Source organism: Hyaena hyaena, unplaced genomic scaffold (assembly GCF_003009895.1).
Source record: "Hyaena hyaena isolate Hyena2069 unplaced genomic scaffold, ASM300989v1 scaffold_592, whole genome shotgun sequence".
In the NCBI taxonomy this organism is placed as follows: Eukaryota; Metazoa; Chordata; class Mammalia; order Carnivora; family Hyaenidae; genus Hyaena; species Hyaena hyaena.
The window spans coordinates 489,746-513,597 of NW_024081223.1; the positions used below are offsets into that span (position 1 = coordinate 489,746).

The window sequence follows — 23,852 nt, forward strand, 5'->3', positions numbered from 1 at the left end:
TCTTGGACACTGGGATTTCTAAGTTTGGGTAGTTCTATTGTTTTTGCATACTGCCAAAGTAAAGAGCCTTTAGCCTTGTACTTATTGATAAGTATAAGCAAGCAATTAATATAGCTTTTTGTTCATTTGCTAGCAAACAATGAGAGATGATATAAGTCAGATACTGTCTTGTCTTCAAGTAGTGATAAAAGTCTGGTATTAGCTTTGACCACACTGGTTGGCATGCTGAATTGACAGGGACCTAGGGAACAAAGATGGCCAAACACCAAAGGGTTTAGAAAATATATGTTACTGCTTTTTGTTCTTTGTTGAAAAAATCTTGACAATTTCTTTTTGTGATGAGAATCACAGTTGTTCACTTGATTACAGAGAATATCTTTCTAAGGTAAAGGACGTGGGGGTGTGTTATTCTACGCATTAAAAATGACCAACTCTAAACTTTGAAGGTGTGGGCGTGCTAAGAACTGAAACATGGTTTCTAGAGAATTTTAATTGTATAAAGCTAAGTATGCTTGTTGTTATAAATGAAAGTCAAATGTCTGACTTTGACATAGGTTCTACTATATACCTGTTTATGCTTTGTCACTAGGAGAAATTATTTTCAGTATTATTGATGCTATAATAACAGCATCATTTTATTTGATGCTTTATTTGATCACGGGGATCATTTTATTTACAGAGGCGTCGGAAGCCTCATCAAATTATTTTGTGACATTATAGTTTTATTCTTCCAAGTACTGCTTACCATACATGAGCAAATTGGGCAGAAAAGCTGGTATTTACTGAACACCTATAACGTCTATATTGCTTTACATATTCATAGACATAGAGACAGGTAAAGTGATGTAAAAGAAGCATACAGATTTGTTTCTGTAGCAAAGATCATAGAGATTTTTGTAGAGAAAAGGATATAGATGAGATGGGTAAACCATGCCAAGAAAGTATTTTTATTAAGGAAGGGTTTGGGCTATGTTAATAGTTTAAGGAGGTTTGACTTATATATTTTTATTTAATTATTTTATTATACAACTTTTGACGAGTTTTAAATAAGTCATCACAATTGGAGAGAGCACAAAGAACATCATTTTATGCAAATATAGCTAAAGAATGCTTCACTTTAAGTAGCAAATGGTCATTTCAGCATCTCAAATTTGATGTCTAGAAGCAAATGTGTCACCTCATGCCCTGACAATTGGCTCTCTTGACTTACCTGTTTCTATTCATAATATTAGTATTTTTAAAATCATCCAGGTCAGAAATCTTTGAGTCATTTTTGAGTCATCTTTTGCTTTGTGCCTCATATTTGAGTAGCAGTAAACTTTGACAGTCCTCAAAATCACTCCAATTATGGTTTCCTTTTTATCTCTATTAATGCTTTCTAATCAGACTCTATCAACAGAGGTCCAGATGTTGTAAGAGACTTCTAGCTGATGTCCTTCTCTCCATCTTCCCCAACTGAGATTTGCTGTGCAAACCATTGCCGAGTTTATTTTTCTTACTTTCCTTTTAATTGTATTAATTGCTTCCAGAAAAAAATCTCAGAAGACTTCCATGGGATTGGAAAACAAATTTTAAATGCTTCGTTGCCTTAGTGGAGAAATGAAAAGATACACACAAAAAAATGAACCCTCAGGTACCTGTCATCGAAATTCAACAATTAATCAACTCATAATCAGGCTTGTTTTATCTGTATCCCAGTCTACTTCCCATGCCCACATTAATTTGGAACAAATCCCAGACATAATATTCTTTCATCTGTAAATATTTCAGTATGTATCACTAGAATATAAAACACACCCAAAAGAAAAATTAGCAATAATGCCAGTCACATATCCAGTCAGTGTTCAAGTTTTTGTCTTATAAGTGTTTTATTTATTTATTTGTTTGTTTGCTTATGTATTTATTATTTCAGGTTGTTTATTTGAATCAGGATTCAAATAAAGCTTATACTTTGTGCTCAGTTGATATGTCTTTTAATCTATAGATTTCACCCCCACTTATTCTTTCCCTTCCCATTAGTCTTTTGAAGAAAGCATATGTCTTGTTTTCTACAAGTTGCAGAACCTGGAGTTTTCTGGTTACACTTGTGGTGTCCTTATTTGTCCCCCTGTCACCTGTATCCCATATACATTGGTGTGGAGTTTACAAACTTGATGAAGTTTAGATTTCACTTATTTTCTCAAGACTTCTTCATAGATAGTGACATATTCTACTGGGAGAGATAATGTCTGGTTGGTCTTTCTTTTTTGCAACAGTAGAGCTATTGATGCTCAATGTTGATCCATCAATCCACTAGGCATTGAGAAACAGATATTCTAATTCTCTCATCACTTCTTCCTTTATTAGTTGAATACTTCTCTAAGGAGTAATTTCTCTTCATATCTTATCTAGTTATAGTTGGTATAGTTAACATAATACCTGGTTGTCTAGTGGTACAATTTATATAGAAAAATATTAACATCGCTTTTAAGAAACACCATGACCTGGGATACCTGGGTATCTCTGTCAGTTGAGCATCTGACTCTTGATTCTGGCTCAGGTCACGATTCACAGTTTGTGGGTTCTGGCCCCACATTGTGCTCTGCACTGACAGTGCAGAGTCTGATTGGGATTCTCTCTCCCTCTCTGTCTTTCTGCCTCTCTCTCTCAAAATCAATAAGTAAACTTAAAAAGAATAATAATTAGAAAAAGAAACACGATGACTTGACCTCCTAATTTCCTTTCCATTCTTATCTGCCTGTAGTTAGCAAACACATAAAGAGGTATATGGTTGTTAACTGCAGGGTTGTGTGTGTGTGCATCTTTGTTATAGTTTGGTTTATTTACTGTCTATTGGGCTCCCCTCCCCAATACTTTACTCACCACTGTGCCAATGTTTCTGTTCTGTTAGCTAATATGCAGCCTGTCTGTCAAACCAATCAAATCCCTTCTCTGCAAAGTCTTCTGGAACTAACTCAATAGTATTAAGCTCCCTCTTTCCTCTGAATGTCTAGTATCATTGTAAAAAATTTCCACAAGTTTTTAGTATATTAAATTCACAGGGCAACAACATCGAATAGTATTGATGTAAAACAGAAGTAAAACAATAGAATGATGTAAAGCTGGCTTCAAATGCGAACTTCTTCAATGGTCAGATCTGTAATCTTGGGCACGTTTATAATCTGTGAGTTTTTGCTTTCTTTATTACTTAAATGGAGAATGACTTTACTTTAGTTGGAGACTGATGTGAAACGAAATGCTTATCACATAAAATGCTTATCATAGCACCTGCCTGCCTATGGTCTGAATGTTCGTGTCTCACCAAAATTCATACATTGAATCTTAGCCCCTATGGTGATGATATTAGAAGGTGGGGCCTTTGGAAGGTGATTAGGCCATGAGGACAGAGCCCTGTGAGTGGGATTAGTACCCTTGGAAAAGAGTCTTGACAGAACTCCCTAGTTCTTCTACCAGGTGAGGACAGAGTGAGGCTGCAATTGGGAAGAGGAACTTTACCCAAAACAGACGATGTTGGCACCCTGTTATCGCACTTCTAGCCATTAGAGCTGTGAGAAATGAGTGTTTATGAAGTACCCAGACTGTGGTATTTTGGTGAGGCAGTGCGCATGGACTAATGCACTGGTAGATAGCAAGTCCTCAATAGATCAGCATGAATATCATCTAGAATCCCCCAGTTTATAAGAATTTGAATGTATATATGTACACATAGCTATGATTTCCTGAATCTCCAAATACTGCAAGTCTTTAGTAGTAGGACTCATGTAGGTTTTTCCATGAATTTTCTGCAATCAAGAGCTGCTCATTATAGCATTTGATGCTGTAGGAAATCACGAGATCATATAAAGTTGTTTCCGTGGATCTGTCACTCAGGCTGTCCTTTTTGCACTGGTGGGGGAACTTCAGAGAAAACCTCCTTACATGTTTGGTAACTGAAAGGTTCTCAGCCCACAGAACCTGGGAAGCTGCTTTGGTTTATATTCTGAGATTCTGTTCCTCAGTGTCTCCATTCCGTTTGTTGAGACTTTGAAAACAAAACAAAAACACCTCAGAGAACAAAGGCTAACATAACAAATACAATGTTTCCACATTGTAGGATTATCCTGGCAACATTTTTCTTTTGCATATTTACTTTTATAATTTTATAATATTACTTTAGAAATGTAAATGCATTAAAATGACTTAAAGTCCCCTTCCTGCACTCTTTCCATACAGATGATCACTGTCATGGACTAGTATGCATTTTTTCAGCCAATTAAAAAATAATTTTATGTGCATAATAAGTAGATATTTGTGTGTTTTTAAAAACTTAGATACTTTAAATGCAGTTGACCACATATTACTCCTATACTTTTAAAAATTAGAGAGAAGCAGGGTTTAGGCTATGGTTTTATGATGCCAGTAAAAGATATGTTGTGGGAGGTGAGTATTAGGAATGCTCTATTCCCGAGAACATCGATCTACAGGTCAAAAGCCAAGAAATATTCCCTGATTGAAACAGCATCTTAATGTAGCAAATACCTTACAGCATTTATTTATTGCTTTTGGCCACTTTAGCATCATATGAAAAGCTTTCTTGGCTTCGAAGGTGTTTTATTTAAATAGTTTGCTTTATAATCATTTGTTCTTTTTCCTGTTTGCATAGCGTAGTACTTTTAATTTTACTTTATAAACAAAAACCAGGGATTATAAGTATACAAGATACTGCTTATGAGAGTCAATTCAATTCAGTTCAACAAACGTGAACTGAGGAATTTCTGTGTTCTGTCTAGACAATTCCTAATCAATCTGTGAGGCTCAGTCATCATTTGAGATTTTGAAACTTGGCTTTGAATCTGACACAATGTCATTTCTATGCCTGGGAACTATTGTACTCTTGTTTCTCAGTGTAATTCCTTTCCAGATGTCCTCTTGGTTAATCCACACAGCCAATTCCCCTTTGACTATTCATGGAATACATCCCGTTTACACATGCCGATTCCGTCAGAATCCTGTCTTCCAAAGACAGTCTGATAAAAGTCTTCAGAAGTCTGTGAAATCCACCCCCCTCACTGAAGAAACTGACTTGCTAGATTGTACCTGCCCCTTTAGCAGTTAGGCCTCAGAACCTTGGAGACATTATGAAACCAAAAGTAGAATTGTATTGGCCTGTACTTCAAAAGGCAAATAGTTTCACTTTTTATGACTTTTAAGTGGAATGTACGCCTGCCGCTAAAAATTTTCTACAGCAATATGACAGGATTGAGAAAGTAAACTCAAAGCCACTGGCCTGTTAGTCTCTGTTTTGGGCTTTGACATCATCGCTCTAGTGCAGATCTGACTTTCAGAAACTCCATTCTCTTACTTCACAGCGTATAAACTATTTGGTTTTTCATAAAGACAACTTTGAAGAGAAACAGTTGTCTAGCCATGCGGACCCTGGTTTATCGCGGAATCATGGCTTATTAGCTACCTGGCCTTTATGACAAGAATGCATTTGTCTGGATCCTGGTCCACTTCCTGTTAAGACTTCTCTGTTTCAAAGCCCATCTCTTGTTAAGGATCGTATAGGTTCCTCAGATGTCTGCTTCCAACTTAAAAGCTTTTAGAATTTTATATATTCTTTCTGCCTACTGTCAAGCATTTATTCTTGGAGATTTCTGGCATTGATTATACTAAAGCCTAATTTGCATAAAATGTGGACTAGGAAATTGGTCCTTTGCTCTTTTATCAGTCTGAATCAAAGGGGAGAATGTCTGATCAAATAAGTTATATTCATAAACTTCATATTGCTAAGTGACATCCAACTGGGCATTCCAGGGTCAATTCTAATTTAATTATTAACCCAAAGGACAGTACATGTTATTTAATTATATGCCAGTTTTGCTTATTTCAACCCTTGCCATGGAATTTATAGACTGTGCTGAAATTGATTAGTGCATAGTTACTATGTCTCAATCCTAAGTCTTGTATACATAGAGATCAGGGATTTGAGGAAGACTGTGTGATTCCATAACAACCTTTCAATATTCAAAGATTGTTTGATGTATCATTTGAGCTAGCTTTGGGATTGGTTTCCCCACTAATCCTATGTCATTGAACCCCACACATTTTGAAAGCGACCTTAACTGCTGTGTTCCAGGAAAATACAAGATCTAAGCATCAGACCTGCATAAATCCACTAGGAAGCAGATAAGAAAACTGTGGAAAACTCAGTATAAATTGTAATTTCATAGGAACATTTGAGAGGGCAGACAGATAATCATCTGGCTCAATGTATTTTTTGATGTAATTATTTTTAAAAGATTTATTTCAAAATCAATTTTGCCCAGGGGTGCCTAGGTGGCTTACTCAGTTGTGGCTGACTCCTGATTTCAGTTTAGGTCATGATCTCACAGTCCTTGAGTTTGAGCCCCACATCGAGCCCCACATCAGTGCAGAAACTGCTTGGGATTCTCTCTGCCTCTCCTTTGCTTGTGCATGCTCTCTCTGTCTCTCTATCTCTCAAAATAAATAAATAAACATGAAAAAAATGATTTTGCCCAATGAAATAGATTCAAAGAGGGTTAAGTGAGAGCTGGTGCATAAAGACGTAATTAGTTCCATGCCCTTAGCAACCTTATTCAAGTTTTTGTTTATGGACATAAATAACTAAGAGATAAATGGAACTTAAAAATATTATCATCAGATGGGATTGTTTAGAGCAATGGCTTTTCTTGTGTCTATTTCAAGGGGTTCACGAGATCAACACTATTTCCATAATGTTGAGACCATTTTTTGCTTTTTTCATTATGTTGATATCTGCAGTAGTGGGTGAATCTGTTGGTGCCTCAGCATGAATCAAAGCTGGCACCAAATTTTACCAACAGCTGTCCTACTCTTCACTGCCTCTGTGCTCACATGAAAAAGTACAGGAAAAAATGCCTGATTCACTTAAGAATGTCCTTGATGAGGCAACAAAACTATTGATTTTCTTAAATCTCTACTGTAAATATACATCTTTTAAAAATTCTGTGTGACAACATGGGAAGAATGCCTAAGGAACTTGTAATGCCTCCCACAGTGCAATGTTTGTCTTGAAGAAAACTGCTTATGCAATTGTTTGAATTGTGAGCTGAACTAGCTGCTTTCTTCATTAAACATCATTTTAACTTGATGAAACAATTCCATTTCTCTTATTTATTTTGTTGGAAAGTAAAGCAATTTCTTTTTAAAAAATTTTTTTCATGTCTTTATTTTATTTTGAGAGACAGAGACAGAGAGTGAGAGGGGGAAGGGCAGAGAGAGAGGGAGACACAGAATCCGAAGGAGACTCCAGGCTCTGAGCTGTCAGCACAGAGCCTGATGAGAGGCTCAAACCCACAAACCATGAGGTCATGAACTGAGCCAAAGTCGGACGCTTAACTGACTGAGCCACCCAGGTACCCCGGAAAGTATAGCAATTTCTTTAAAAAGAGTTTAACATTTGGTGGATGTGTCAGTGTTATTTTTATTTTTAATTTTTTCCCCAAATTATTTATTGAGTTATGATTTTTTAAAACTTTGATTTAAATTCTAGTTAGTTAACATATAGTGTAATATCGGTTTCATGAGCAGAATTTAGTGATTTATTTCTTACATATAACACCCATCACAAGTGCCCCCCAGTGTTATTTTTAAATGAATTAATACATAAGTAGTTCATTTTTTTAGGTCTAATTTCTATATGGTAAATAGACCACATAAATTAATCCTTTTTGGTGTCTTCAATAACTGTGTGTGTCAAAGGTTCTTAAAGTTTGAGAAGCATGGCCTAGGGTCATTTTCTGAAATAAACTTCCCTTTGTATAGTAGCTTATAACTTCATGAGTATTACAACTCTGTGATTCTAAGATTCTGTGATTTTGATTTCATGATTCTGAGCTTTTCACAAGAAAATGGATAGAGGAAAACATGGAGGTCTGGTCTAAGGAGAGGTCTTTTGGTAGTTAGCTATCTGCATTAGATAGGTTTCAATAGGTGAGCTGACTGAAGCTGGCAATCATTCCTTCATTTTTTCAACAATTATTGAGCATGTGCGCTGTGCAAGATGTGATGTTGATCGATGTGGAAGATACACAGTGAATCATACTTAGAAGCATCAGATTGTAATCTCCATGAAAACAGAAACTTGTCTTTTCTACCTTGGGTGGCAGTGTGATGACTCAGGCAGAAGTTGGTAGAAATTCACATCATATGCTAGTGGTGTCTCCTTGGACAAGTTACTTAGGATCTCTGAGCTTTTTTCTTAGTTGTCATGTGGGGGAAAATGATATGTATCCTTTAGGTTATTTTGATAATTAGAAACTTTATGATATAAAGTGTTTTATCAGTATCCTGGGATTTTGTATCCAAGTTGCATAAAGGGCTTTACTGTATAGCTATTTGCTAACTCAAGGAGCATAAAAGCAAATCTATCTTCAAATGGGAACTTCTATATGTAACAAGTAGCAGTAGTCTTTGCAAAAGGTTTAATTGAGGAAGCAGAATTTATTTATTTACTTTTTCCCCAACTCTTTTGAAGTATACTTGACAAACACAATTGTGTATATTTAAAGTGTACAATGTGATGATTTGACATTCGTATATATTGCAAAATATTTGCCACAATCGAGGTAATTTACACCTTTATCACTTTGCACCATTACTTTTTGTGTGTGTATGAAAGAGAATGTTTAAGATTTACTCAGCAAATTAAGAATGTTTAAGATTTACTCAGCATATACTATAGTATTATTAGCTATAGTCTGAGCCTCAGAATGTACCCCTCTGGCAACTAAAAGCTTGTACCTTTTGACCAACATCCTTTCATCTCTCCACTTCCCAGCCCTTGGCAACCACCATACTACATTCAAGCAGTACTTATTTTTCAATAACCAGAGAATAATCCATCTGTCAGAATTAATTAGCTTTTTATAATGAGAACCAATTTCCATTGAAAGATGTGAATTTAAATAGCTTTGGGATATGCTATATTAGATTGTGTTAATCATGGTTAAAGAAAGAGTCAGTGACACTTGTTAAGGAAGGTAAAGAAGACGATTCAGAACAATCCTTGTAGGAATAGGGACCATTACAATGGAATTTTCCAGTGCAGGGAGAGAGATGAGGCCCCACTCTGAATGTAGCATGGGCAAGTGTGAATATACATCCACGGAGCAGGATGGGGGTCAGTGGATGGTCAGTTATGAAGAGGAAACACCAGGAGTAAGAGGATTTCTGGTTTAACTGGCCTAACCAGATTCTTGCTGAAGACAGACCAGGGTAATCAGAGTCACCGTGGGGGTCTGTGGAAGATGAAGAAGCTGATAAGATTTGAGAGTGATCAGGGATCAGTGGTGGGGGGTTCTGGTTAAATTGACTTACAGGGTTTTGCTAAAACTAGATTTGATATGGAAGCACACAAGTAGGCCTAGGAGGAAGTTTCACGAGCCTGCCTAAAGTTAAGTCAAGCAAAGAATCTTTGTCACTGTAATAAGAATTGTGTTATGTGGAAACTAATTTGACAATAAACTATTTGTAAAAAAAAAAAAAATTGTGTTTTCATGTAGCCATTTAGATGACCTTATTTTTGCCAATTTCCTTGTAATAAAATACTATGTTATTGGGAAACTAAAATTGATGGAAATTCCATAATAATATTAAAGGCACATACAGTCAAATCAAGCAAATAGTTTTCAGGGATGGTATTCCCTCAGATGTAAATGTACGTAATCTTGAGCTTGTTTACAACTCTATTTAATGTTAAATTGTTAAAAATGGTGTTTCATTTCCTCAAAAGAAAGTAAGTTTTAAACATTTTACTTATATCATGCTTACTTTATTCTTGTTTTATATTTCTTTAATAGAAACTCATTCATAAATCAGAACTTTATAAAATGTAAAAATTATTATTTTTCTTAGTCTGAGTGTTTATAAATCTTTACAGGAAAGTGGGTGTGCCTTTGGCAGAGGCCATTTCCAAGCAGCCCTGTTTGTGCAGGTTACAGAATGGGAAGTTTCTCTAAAAAGAGATCATTACTTGCTTGGTGATTCTCTCCAGAGTCTTTATGTGGAAGAATGATGTTTGACTTCAGGTACTTATGAGGTACAATACATGGATTCTAAACACTGCTTCCATAGAAATAGATCCAAATATATTACAGCCTTAAAAATGTTTTTATGCATAAATACTGTCATTCCTTCACTTATGATTCAGTAACATGGAAGAAACTAGAGATTCTTGCATTTAGTTGGTTCATATTGATAGATATCTTAAGTGAATTCTAGAGATTAGGTAGTATAGAGCAGTGGCTGCTGTTTTACAGAGGCAAAGGTAAAAGAGAGACGATGGCCATTGTTAGATGTATGTATTGCAAACTGATTTTACTTTTCTCATCGTTCATCAACATTCTCATCGTTCTGCTAGTCGCATATATAGGCATAGTGATTTAACAGACACCTGTTGCCATGACAGCACAGAACAAAAATGAAATCTATTGTTTTATGAGGTGAGAGTTCCCAAGTGATACCAGTATAGGCTGGTGAGACCACTTTTTTTTTAACGTTTATTCATTTTTTTAAATGTTTTATTTATTTCTGAGAGAGAGAGAGAGAGAGCCTGAGCAGGGGAGGGTCAGAGAGAGAGGGAGACACAGAATCGGAAGCAGGCTCCAGGCTCTGAGCTAGCTGTCAGCACAGAGCCTGACGCTGAGCTCGAACTCACGAACCGCGAGATCATGACCTAAGCGAAAGTCGGTCACCCAACCGACTGAGCCACCCAGGCGCCCCTAACATTTATTCATTTTTGAGAGACAGAGAGAGGGCTCCACCACGGAGCCTGAGTAGTGGAGGGACAGAGAAAGAGGGAGACACAGAATCTTAAGCAGGCTCCAGGCTCTGAGCTGTCAGCACAGAACCCGATGTGGGACTCGAACTCACTGACCGTGAGATCATGACATGAGCTGAAGTCGGACACTTAACCGACTGAGCCACCCAGGCGCCCCTGGTGAGAACATTTTTGATTTTGCGTGCGTGTGGTTCCCAAGGTAAGACACTAAGTCTATATTAATAAGTACCATGGAGACTATAGGTTTTGTTTGAAGTTGTTCTTTATGATCTGGTCTACCTTCACACATTCATTAGACTACAGGGATCCATCTTGGTTTTCACTGATAACATACCCTGGTTCACATCAAGACATCAAGACAAATTCACACAAGGATTTTCCAATGTGAATTAATAGCTTATAAGTAGCTTGTATGTTTTGTGTTTCTTTGTACCTAGGGTGGGGCTGTTAATGGTAGTGAATCTCACTGTCTTTTTGCATTTCAGGAGCACCTGGGTGGCTCAGTCGGTTAAGCATCTTACTCTTGATTTCAGCTCAAATCATGACTCATGGTTCTTGAGTTTGAGTCCCACATTGGATTCACCGTAGAGACTGCTTGGGATTCTCTCTTTCCTTCTCTCTCTGCCCCTCCTCTGCTCGTGCATGAATGCTCTCTCTCTCAAAACAGAGAAATAAACATTAAAAAAAAAAGTGAATACCAACTTTCAGCAGTTCTTTTCACAATAGAAATTTATCCAGTGCCTACTAGCTGCCTGGCATTGGATGAGTTACTATGGTGAATTGTGAAATTCCATCTATTCCATGTCTTATTGTATTACATAAGCTCTCTAAAAATGCAATTTTCTTTATACAGGTGCAGTTTTTAAGAGGTTAAAAAAGCATATAGCTTGAAAAGAGATGGTGATAGTGACTTGCCAACCAGAAACACGCATACATACATGCAAACACTCACTGAGACCCTTTAAGAGGTATGTGAAAACTGAGGTAGAAAAAAATTTACAGGGTTATGTAGTTTAACTAAAAAAGTTGAGTGACGAAAATATCTGAATCAGAGGGTTTTCTCATCTAGGTTAGGAAGAACATCTTCATTTGATTCTCTCTTCAGCTTGCCTGGGTTCTCTTCAGTTTTTGTTCTTCCAACATTTCCCCTGATTCCTGTTCACTTGCTTTTTACCTTTCTTCCAGCTCTACATGAGAAAATGATAGTGAACCTTAAGACACATCAGATTTTTTGGCTTCCCTTATAGGCACAATACTCTCCCTCACCTTTTCTTCTGCTACCTGACTTCCTCCTTAGCCACAGCATAGTCTTGCACTGTGCTACTCAAAGTGTGATTCAAGGACCCTGCTGATTTACTAGTCCATGACAAGTACAAAAATTGTAAGTCAACACTTAGAAACTTTGGTAGCAATTTGGTAATTTTATCTGTTGGTTCTAACAAAATGTTTGGCTGGTATTTTGTACTTTTAAAAATTTTATTTCTCTGAGGGTGCCTGGGTTAAGCATCTGACTCTTGGTTTCGACTCAGGTCATGATCTTGCATGGGACTGAGGCCCGTCCAGCTCTGTGCTGTGAGCACGGAGGCTGCTTGGGATTCTGTATCTCCATCTCTCTCTGCCCCTCCCCCACATGTGCTTGCTCTCTCTCAAAATAAATAAACTAAAATTTTATGTCTCTAGTAGCAGATTATTACTTTTTTAAGTTTATTTTTTTATTTTGAGAGAGAGTGAGAGAGAGCACGAGTGCAAGCAGGGGAGAGGCAGAGAGAGAAGGAGAAAGAGAGAATCCCATGCAGGCTCCATGCTTTCAGCAAAGCCCTGATGTGGGGCTCGGTCCCACCCATGACCTGAGCTGAGCCCAAGAATCAGATGTGCTTAACCAACTGAGCCACCCAGGTGCCCCTATTATTATTATTTAACAAAAAAAAAACTTTGCTAAATTTAACAACTCACACGAATTGTGGGGCTGAGGGAAAGAAAAAACAAAACCACTGTCTTTTACTACAGATGGTCTGAGAGACTCTGGTCTAATGTGCTCTTAGTTTTTCTAAAGGTGTCTTTTGACTTCCTACCTTCACACCTTTTCTTATTGTTTTAACTAATACTTCCTGTCTTTCAAAACACAACTAAAATATCCTCTCCTTCATGCATTTTTACCTAAATTCCTACACTGCGATTCTTCGTATTTCTGCTGAAACCTTATAACAGCATTTGCTGAATGCAGTAACATTTAATATTCTATACAAATGCACTTGGCTTTTTTGCAGTGCCACCCTGGCTACATGTGAGAGATACAACCAGGATGGGTAAGAGCATGGACTTTGAGATCATAGACATCTGGGTTAGAATCCTGAGTTCTGTCATTTATGAACGAAGGGACCTTGGGTCAGTCAACCAGCCTCCTGTGCCTCTCTGTCTTTGCTTATCAGATAGGACTGTTGGTAACAGCCATCTCTTCAGGTTGCTATGAGGATTAAATGAAGCGACACATGTAAAGCATTAAGCACACAGTTCCTGACACAAAGTAAACAATCAGTAAATGACCGCTGTTATGTTTTTCATTAATATTAGCTGCACTTTTAGGATATTTTTCTTGCTTTTGTTTAGGCATTGCCTGAAATTAGTTATTTAATCCCATTATTTTGAGGGAAAAGAAAATGTGAAGGAGGTACCTCAATTGCTTTGATAGACTCGCATTTTTTCTTAAATTTTTAATATTTATTTATTTTTGAGAGAGAAAGAGAGATGGAGGAAGGGGCTGAGAGAGGGAGACACAGAATCTGAAGCAGGTTCCAGGCTCCAAGCTATCAGCACGGAACCTGATGTGGGGCTTGAACTCACAAACTGCGAGATCATGACCTGAGCTGAAGTCAGATACTTAACCAACTGACCACTGAGGTGCCCTGATAGACCCACATTTTGAAGGCACAGCTAGAATGAGTGGTGTGCAAAAGGGTGGAAAGTCATTTGATTTCTGTAAATTCCTAAGGGGCTTTGGAGAGCTAGTCAGTGCAGCAGAGGCATCCTTGTTTAGTCTCTGTAAACATAACTGAGTCACTCATGAGATACTTTTTCATGCAGGCAAAAGTAACACTGCCAAAAGGAAAATGGAATTAAAAAAAGAAACTTTAGGGGAAGGCAGCATGCCTAAAAATATTGCCACGACCAACAAAAAAAATTTGGCTGGAACACCTGGATTTTTCTGAGTATAATTTTAGTTAGGTAAACATTGAAAAGATATATTCTTCTAAAAGAGGAAAGAGTAATTTTATTCAATAGTCTTCCGATTCAGAAGTTCAATTTTGTTAAAGACTCTCCTTGTTTTAAAGGGTGAGAGGATGTGAATTTGAACAAGTTGCAGAGATGGTGATCAATACTCATAGTCACTTACCTGATACAATTTACCCCCAGTGAGCCTTCCTTGTTAGGGTAATTATCTAAGGATGCAGACATGTGGATGTGAACTACAGTACTTAATTAAGTGATAGTTAAATGAAATGATTGTTTTAATGTGTGCACTAAAAAAGTATATTAGCACCATATTATGGATTCATGGCTACCTAGGATATGCTTTATTAGGCTTTAAAATAGGTAAACTCTCTTGGAAGTAAGAAGAAATATATTCAATATGTAACTAAATTCAATGCCAAGCAACATGGCACTGAATTTAAGGGGATGGATAATGGTTTTGTGGTCAAATTATTTTTGGTACATTGAATGTGAATTCAAAGGGAAGACCATAAACAAAATTCTGAGAAGATCTAGGGACTAAGATTTAAGAGCTACTTAAGCCCTTGCTAGACAAGAGCAATAATACAAAGACATAATTTACTACAGTTAGAGGATAAGAAAAACGAAGTGAAATCCAGATTATTTAGGCCTTACAAACTGATTCTATATCTGTAGGTGTACACACACACACTCAACATGTGTTAACATAGCCACCACCTTCACGTGTAGATCTGAATAAAAGGAGGGGTAAACATTTTATGGAAGAAAAGTTGAGTTGAACACATACACCCATTTTTAATAATAAGGTCTGTTAGACTTGAATGGCACAACAGTCTGTCAGGGAAATGGTGAAATCATCACAGACTTCTGAGTGATTCAAAATTAGATCAGACAAAGCACTTTAAAAATACACTGTAAGAAACAATCTCATGCTGGGAAAGCAATAAAAAAAATGACCTAAATCGGTCTTTTCCACCTCTAACTTTTAATGCTTTCTTGTAGTTTAAAAATAGAAAAGTATAATATTTATAGTACCAAAATTTGGGGTCTAAACTTTTAAAGTGCTTGTCATTTAACATTAATATATTTGATACTCATGGCTTTGTTGTAGAAACAACAGAAATGTAGCTATAGGTCTTAGTCCTTTCATCAATCGTATGAAATCAACAATGAAGAAATCTCTGGGTTCAGGGCGTCCTTTGTGAAGTGTTTGATAGATTGGTCCTTATAATTTAAGCTCTAAACCATTTATCCAACACAACAGACCTTGATGTTGTAGTCAAAAGTAAATAAGATTTATTTTTCCCATAGATAGTGCCGTTGTAACTGGAAATAAACATATGATGATGGGACAATGGAATAGAGAGTTTTGGAGAATTATTAGTTAATGTATATAAAAAGGGGGGGTTGGATGAGAAGCAGCTCCTAGAAATCTTATTTTTCATGTTCTCCCTAACTCCCTGATCTTAGCTTAAATAATTGCCAATCAGATGCAATCTCTTTATGTCAGTTGGTTTCTCTTAAATTCAAAGGCAGTCAAGGTACTACACAAAATGAATCAAATTGTTTGAAGAGAAAGGGCTCAATAAATCTTTCTAATAGTTTCTAATCTGTGCTTTTTTTCATCTCACCTATAGTGATTTGCACTTTTCTTCATCTAACCTATAAAGATTTGCACTTTTTTTCATCTAACCTATAGTGATTAGGGCACTCTGGCTCACCTTTGGGTAACCCCATCCTCATGTCAGACAAATACACTTTAACCAGAAGTGGGAACTTACTGTTCTCTGCAATCAGCCTATGTGACCTTTTGGAGAAATCATTGCTTAGACTTATAGCTCCATGGACCAGATTCCTGGAACCTATCCTGACAGAGGCCTCCCTTTATCTGTAGATTGTTTGTAGATCAGCAGTGTATCCTCTGAGCTATCCAAATGCCTCTTGGCTCACTGACCACCCCTGTCCCATGTGACTGGTTTTACATAAATGTCATAGAAAATTGGCATAGGCTGACTTCTTTTATAATCCTTGTTTCTCAAAATATGCTCTTTGGTACAAAGTCCACTTCTATGCAGAAAACAGAGAGGAAAATCATTTGTCCAGTTCTTAAAGTTTGCTGTGGTAATGAGGCACAATTCAATAGCCACTTCCTTTTTCTCTGGGAATAGTGGTGATGCCATGGTACTGATGATCATGGGCAACTCTTTTCCTTGGTGCTCACCCCACTGATAAGTGGTAGAAGATGTGCAATAAACATTCGTTGGATGAATGAATGAATGAATGATGATCATTTCAAAGTAGGCTACATTTGGTATTACTCTTTCTGCATTCCTTCCTGAGCTATTGGGCTCCTAGAGTGGCCAGCCGCACAGGACCTGTAAAAACACAAGGGAAGAGAAAGGATAGGAATTTAGTGCCAAAGGAATAAAAGTGACAGCTCTGAGCTCAGTTTCTCTTCATTAGCATGGAGAAATTGCCTTTTCTCTTGGAAGCTTGTTTTGAGGTAAATCATGTCATACAGTGGGTATGCGTATGTCTTAACAATTATAAATGTTTTCATTGTTTTGAGTATCTTCTAGATGCCTGGGTCAGGTCTGGAGAGTGTATAAACATTTTAATTAATCTTCCTAACTGTAAAAGGTATAGTACAATAGTTTCATTCCCATTATATAGGTAATTAAATTGAGTCAGTGATGCAAAGAAATCCACACAGGATTGCATAGCTAAGTGTGAGAACAGAGATTTGACTTGGAATTTATTTAATTCCTAAGCTGAGGCTTTTTTTTAAAAAAGTAGACTTCACTCCCAGCACAGAGCCCAGTGTGGGGCTCAAATTCACGACCTGTGAGATCAAGACCTGAGCCAAGATGAAGAGTTAGATGCTTAACTGACTGAGCCACCCACAGGCACCTAAGCTGAGGCTTTAATTTACCCTGATTAATAAATATTATTTCTTTCATGCCCAAAAGAAATGAAAATAGCACAATTCTCCCTTTATAATTAATCTATTTATGTCTTCTACAGGGTAGAAGCCTTTCCCTATAGTAAACCCCACTAGGCCCAATAGTTTTGTTCATTCTGCTTGCTTATTTAGAATCTAGCTGTGGGTTCCATGCAGGTAATGTTGGTTTTTTTTTGTTATCATTATTGAATGTCATGTCTTTTCAAAAGATTTGTTCTATGTTATTTCAGGTTAGATAGTATAATATGAAAGTCCAGAGAGGCTAAGAGATACAGTAAACTTTTAGAGCTACTGAGATAACTCAGGTTTTCTATAACCAACCCAAGGAAGAAAACAAGATATAGCCCTTAGCTCTGTAAAAGTGCAGTGGTTTCTATCTTCTCTCATGAATGGAGTCAGAGATTCTTCTGGCCATGTGCCTATATATGATGTCAGTGGGAAGTTTTAATACTAAGGGTGGAGATGTCTAACTTGGATAATCTGACTTTGGAGCTGTTAGAAGCTGGAAATGCTTTTAACCATGGCTGAGTCAGAAGGATATGAACCTTGGACTTATTCTGACAGTTGCCTTTAATTAAATGAGCCTGACCTTATTAGATTCTGGCAAGGCAGCAATTTAGAAAGCACTACTTCTTGGGAAATCAAGCTTTTCAAAGTTTTGTTTTTACTCAGCATCTTGGATTTTGTTTTCGTTTTCCATTTTCAGATTTATAATCGCTTAGATATAAATTGCTGTGGATTCAGACCTCGAAAGGAAGATGCCTGTGTACAGAATGGACTGAGGCCAAAATGTGACAACCAAGATTCTGTGGCTCTAGCACACATTATCCAGAGAAAGCATGACCCAAGGCATTTGGTTTTTATAGACAACAAGGGTTTCTTTGACAGAAGTGAAGATAACTTAAACTTCAAACTATTAGAAGGCATCAAAGAGTAAGTTTTATGCTATTGTAACATCTGGAGGACATCACATGTGTATGAAATAAGTAGTAAGGTTTTGAAAAAACTTAAATCCTATATCTGGCTGATTAACCCTTGAATGGAATTGTAGATCTGGAATCTGGGAATGGAGACCCAGTAATGGGAAACAGACCTAATCAAAAAAGGACAAGATCCCAGCCATGATGTCACTATCACCAATCCATGCAACCTAGAAAACTTTTGCTACATTTCATATCTATTGCATTGCTTGGCCCTTGCTGTGAAAATCCATGTGGGTAAGGGTGGAGGCATGCAGGGAGCTCTGTAATAGGAGCTGACAGCGCATGGATGAACATGTGGAAGAAGCTTGATTATCAAGGCTTGGGGCAGGGGAACTAACAGACATGCAGATATTGACATGGCAGGATGTCCAAGGGCATAATAAACCCAAGAGACTTCTGAATGCAGTAGGAAGTTAGAGCTCATCTGCTGAGTAGGACACAGTATTAAAGGACAATGGCTGTTTAATTCAGGTGGGAGTGTTTTGGAGCATTTGGAAATCTTTCCAGTAGACACAGACTATAGGGAATAGTATCTTGAGCTTATCTATTTGAAAAAAGGAAACTAACAGAAACCCTCCTGTTGAGTCTAGGCTATTCAACATTAGCTGGGACTGAGGCTGGATTTCAGGCCCCAGCTCATAGCTACTCTTCATAGTCTTCCTACCTTAGTCAGAAATTAGAGTGATTGAGACATGGATATGTTTGAGACTTGAAAATAAGGGGTTGCATTTGTGAAAGACTTAACCAGGTCTGTGAAGCTAAGTGACTTATGGAGAGCACATGAATGCATCTAAAATTGAGGGTAGAACTTCAGTCTTCCAAATCCAAGTTCAATCATTTACATGCAGTAACTTGTATAATTCATGCTGTTACTGTTACTCTTGTTAATAACATTTAGGTCTATTTCGTTAGTTCTTCCTAGCACTCCAAATCAGGTAATTTGGATTTTATGTACTTACAAGACTAAAGATGTTACTGTTCCTATGAGAGTTTCATGAGCCCCAAGTTCATGAGATTTTGCCATGTCTTGCCCTGTTAATACTTGTTCTTCCATCTTTTTGTGGAGTTTAGGTAGAATATATAACAGATTCTTTCTTTAAAGTGTTAAACTAAGGAAATTTTATATGTAGAAAAATTTACCAAATGCAGCACTTACTGAGTTGATATCATGGAATCTTCTTAAATCTCTAAATTTTCTTTTGGAATTAGAAGTGCCTGAGAATATGGTCCATCCATTCTATACATTCATATTAATGTGAATACTGTTTTATTAATGCTTTCAAAGAAGATTTAACATTAAATGAAATATGAGGAGTAATGAGTTTAAAGTTAAATTTTCCTTGAATAGGTAAGTCACACTTTGAAAAGCAATGCGGACTTTTCTAGCCCAGATTTATGTGTAGACTATTCCTATTAATCAATATAATGCACAGACAGGTAATTTTTTGATTTTCCTTTATGAAAAGGATTAGTCACTAAAGAGATCCATGGTTTTAACAATTTCATCTCATACATCCTGCTATAGCTAAATTAGTTGAAGGGTCATAGAATTTATAAATCATGGATTATTAATATTTCATAGAGGAAAAATGCTTACTTAATTAATACTATGGCCACTAAATTATATCGTACATGTCTTCAGGGAGCTCAGAGCATCTTATCAGCATTATTTAATTCCGTTCTTACTCAGACTCAGTAAGCATGTCCAGGTGTGTGGCCTTTGGTCCTTCTGCAGCATTCATGCTCCTTGAATGCCACCCCTAGCTCACTCCATTGAAATTTGGAAAAGGTGTTTTGGAGGCCTGAATCTTCAGGCTATTCGTACTCCTCAGACAAGAATATATTCTTGTTTTTGTCTTTAAGAAGCAACTAAGTTTACTTGAAAATTACTAATAAACCCCATATATTTATTGTGCTTTCATCGATATTTGAATGAAAGCTGGATGGGGCCAATGCGAGATTCAGTCAAAAGTTCCTTAAGATTTTGAACCAGAAACTTGACAAAGTTCTTCAAATAATGTATGTGCTAGGCCCTGTTTTGACACATTACACCCTCTTAACGTAGTTCAGCAAAGACCATTCCAGATTGGCTTCAGGTTTTCCAGGGATGGTTCATGGTGGGATGAATGCCCTGCCTCTAAAACTTGAGTTTTGCTCAATTCACTTGAAAACAATTTAGTATTCTAGTTTAGTGACATGCTCCTAGATTCTCAGAATTCCTGAAGTATAATCTGAATCAGAAGCCATTCTTTATTTAATTGGGCATTATGGAATGATTTTTTTTTCCCTCTTTTTCCTTCCTTTTTTTCTTTTTCTGGATTATTTCACACTAAATTCAGGCATGCATTTGTCAGCATTTTGCTTCTTATATTTTCTTGCATAAAACCCCACATTGACACTTATGAGGATACCATTCTACTTGACAGATTGAAGAGGTTTCCGTGGGTAAAATGGAGTTTAAGATCAAAGAAAGTGCTTTTGCCAGGATAACAGAACTCTTTTTAATTCTGTGCCTCTCTTTGCCTACAGATAATGACCTCAAGTAAGACATTAGTGTGTCAAGTTCTCAATGGAAAATTCAGCATAGAAAATTCAGTTCCCTGAAACATATTCTTCTAGTATATTATTATTAAGAGAAGTGTGTCAGCTTGACAGTGACAAGAATGTTTTCATTCTCCGGGTACTATATGATACTGTGATTTATGCCAGATTAATGAAGGGCAAAGCAATTGGGTAAGGCATAATATTTCTAAGCAATTACTAAGAGTGAAATATCATTTTATCTTCTCAGGTTTCCCGAATCTGCAGTTTCTGTTTTGAAGAGCCAGCACTTGCGGCAGAAACTCCTTCAGTCCCTGTTTCTTGATAAAGTTTATTGGGAAAGTCAAGGAGGTAGACAAGGAATTGAAAAGCTTATTGATGTAATAGAACAGAGAGCCAAAATCCTTCTCACCTACATCAACGCACATGGGGCCAAAGTATTACCTATGAATGAATAACAAAAGCATCTTCTGGCTAGAATACTAGATATATTTATGCATTTTGTTTTGTGTTTTTTAAAAAAATCAAGTACACAAACTTCAAGTCTTTTTAGGAATGGGGCAGTGTACATGAATACATAAAATAAATGAACTTAAGCAAATATATAGCATGGATCTCAATGCTATAAGCAGACTTAAAGCCTTTTGAGAAACATACCGCTCAAAAAATATTTGTTTATATTTTTTTCTAACATCATATCATAGGAGTCTCAACATCCGGTTACAGAATGGTTGCAATTATTATTCCAGCTAGCTTTATCATGCCACTTAGCAGAACGGCATAAACCAAAGGTGTGGGCTCCTTTAACAAAGCATATTTTATGCCATACTGACTGGTCTGACTGACTACTGATGGGAATGATTCTTAATAGTCTTCAGTTGCTGATTGTTAAAACACAGCAGTCCCAATATGACCGCAGAGAAAATTGTGCCTAGGGAAACTGAGGCTGTGATCTACAAAAACATCAGGGCATACAATAATTCTACACAGAAACGGTGGGTTATTTGCAAAAGCACCAGTATATATTCCCTTTAATTTTCTCTATAATTGATCAGCCATCTCTGTGATTCTGAGCATTTTCTATTTTTTAAATACATTTATTTTGTTTTCAGTATAGAAATCACATTTTCCATTTTTTAAGATAAATTAATTTTGTTTTCAGAAAAGAAACCATCCAAATCTGCAATTTGTATAGTAGATAGTTTTGCTTTCCCAATTTGAGTCCAATTTATGTCTAGTGGTTTAGAAATTAAATAATTTTAAGGTATGTTACCTATTTGAAACTATAATTATAGAGTGCCTTTTTAAATGGATGCTCTTTTGAAAAATTTTGTCATTTTTACAGAGGATATACTATAGTTTTTGTATATTTTATTAATAATAGTGGATTTCTTCAAATTTGTTCTAATTATAATTAGACTGATTTAATTGATATTGCTCAGATATTGGCAATAGAACCAGATATTGAATGTGTTTAAATATATTGTTTGACTTATTCTAATATGAGAGATATGAACAAAATAATTTAAAACCTGACTCTTTTCAATTCTCCTCAATGACTAGAACTAAAACAGTGAATTTGGAAAATATTAAAGCTCAAATAATTTTCCCCAAGCTCCCTCTACCATCATTTTAATTAGGCATAGGGACATGGACATATAGTATTCACGTATTGGGCCTTTGGGTTTTGGGAAGATACCCATGTCATCACATATGATAGATGTTCATATAGAGCTTTCAGATCTGGAATAAGTCATTTCTCCCCACCCCCTCAGACTATTTAAAAGCTGATATAGTGACTTCTTTTTTCCCTGGAAGTTTAAAAATACAAGAATGTAATACATTCTATCTTCTGTTTTCTCAGTGCTTCATGTTATTGCTAAACCACTGCATTTTCTTTGTTCTAATCAAGGGTAACTTAATATCACCATAAATTAGAACTATTAAAGGCATTACAATGAAGACTAGTATTTTTTTTTAACATACCTATAGACTCTAATTTATCCAAAAGTGTAGGGGCAAAATGTCAAAGCAACACAGGGTAACTATAAGAGGTAGTTGCCTTGGTAAGGCCAAGGAGAGAGGTGTCATTTGATTATCTGATTATAACTTTTCTAGGCTCACATTCATGTGCTATTTTTTAGCATCCTTATTTGTTCAGCTGACCCTTGGAGAAGTGGTCTTCAGACCATTCTTCTCTTCAATTATCCCTTTACAGCTCTGAGTTCCTCCTTGATTCGATGCACTCAGCAAACTCTGGCTCTCCTGCATCTTCACTTTTACCTTCTGTATTAGTCCTTCTTTCTCTCATTAATCAGTATATTACTAAAAAATTGGCCTAACAAAAGTTTGGTGACCCAGGTTTTATTTTGAGCCATTGACTTGAAATAACTCTTTGTGACGTTGCCTTAGACTTTGCCTTATTGAGGTGTCATGTTTGCATTTTAATATGCTTTTTATGGAATATATCCTCTTTACCTAAATTTGTGAAATTGGTGGTGGGAATTCCAGTCTCCTTAGAAATGAACTTTAATTTTGTGTCTCAAGCTACACTGCTTTTGGGCAGTTTAGTTCTCCTTACCAGGATCTAGCTTTCCTTATTTCTCATCAGTTATTCTGACATGCTTATTATTAAATGAAAGGTCCAGGAACACATGTTTATTTTAGTCACCTTTGCTTTATAACAATGTATTTTGTGTTATAATCAGTGAATAATTCATGCTGTATTATTTTTGAATAATGGATAGCTGCAAGGCCAGGCTTTTAATTCTACGTAATGCTCTTTTCTCTTACTGAAACAATGAGAGTACTCTGAACATTTCAAATATACTCAGATTATGCTGTGGTTTGGTTCACATAAGCATATTATGTGGCTTATTTATAACTTGATAAATTTAAAATAAAACAATTATCCTTGGCAGACATACAAAAGTTGGTTGTCATGTGACTTATTTTCTTCAAGCTGATAATATGAAAATAAATGCATAGCTCAAAACCCTATAATAAAAATATTAGAAATTAAAGATGTATGCTTTTTATTTTGTAAATGAGTTTTCTTTTGTACAGAGGCTACTCTTCAGAAGTTAAGGGTAGAAGACTGTTTGCTACCGTTGTCCATGATGAAACAAACAATTGAACAATTAAGAGTTTTATTGGAATGTGTTTGTGTATGCATATATTTGGTATTGTTACTAGTGATATGCTTTCTCTTGGTGTGTGTATAGCATTGTTTTAGGTGGTATGCAAATTAGTTAACAGGTATCACAAACTGTAAGAGGTTAATTTTTGTTTTTCTTTGCTGGGGATGAGGCTT

The 23,852-nt window shown here is 36.4% G+C and overlaps 1 protein-coding gene across 2 annotated transcripts in view; it reads left to right on the forward strand.

Moving 5' to 3' along the window:
* Window positions 1–23,566, forward strand: part of GASK1B (golgi associated kinase 1B) — a 49,612-nt gene extending 26,046 nt beyond the window's left edge. For both annotated transcript variants that reach the window (XM_039256875.1, XM_039256876.1), the window contains exons 4-5: window positions 17,722–17,948; window positions 20,790–23,566. In XM_039256875.1, the coding sequence (XP_039112806.1) occupies window positions 17,722–17,948; window positions 20,790–20,997 (435 nt within the window). In that variant the 3' untranslated portion in view covers window positions 20,998–23,566. The remainder of the gene's footprint in view (window positions 1–17,721; window positions 17,949–20,789) is intronic.
* The last annotated feature ends 286 nt before the right edge of the window (window positions 23,567–23,852 follow it).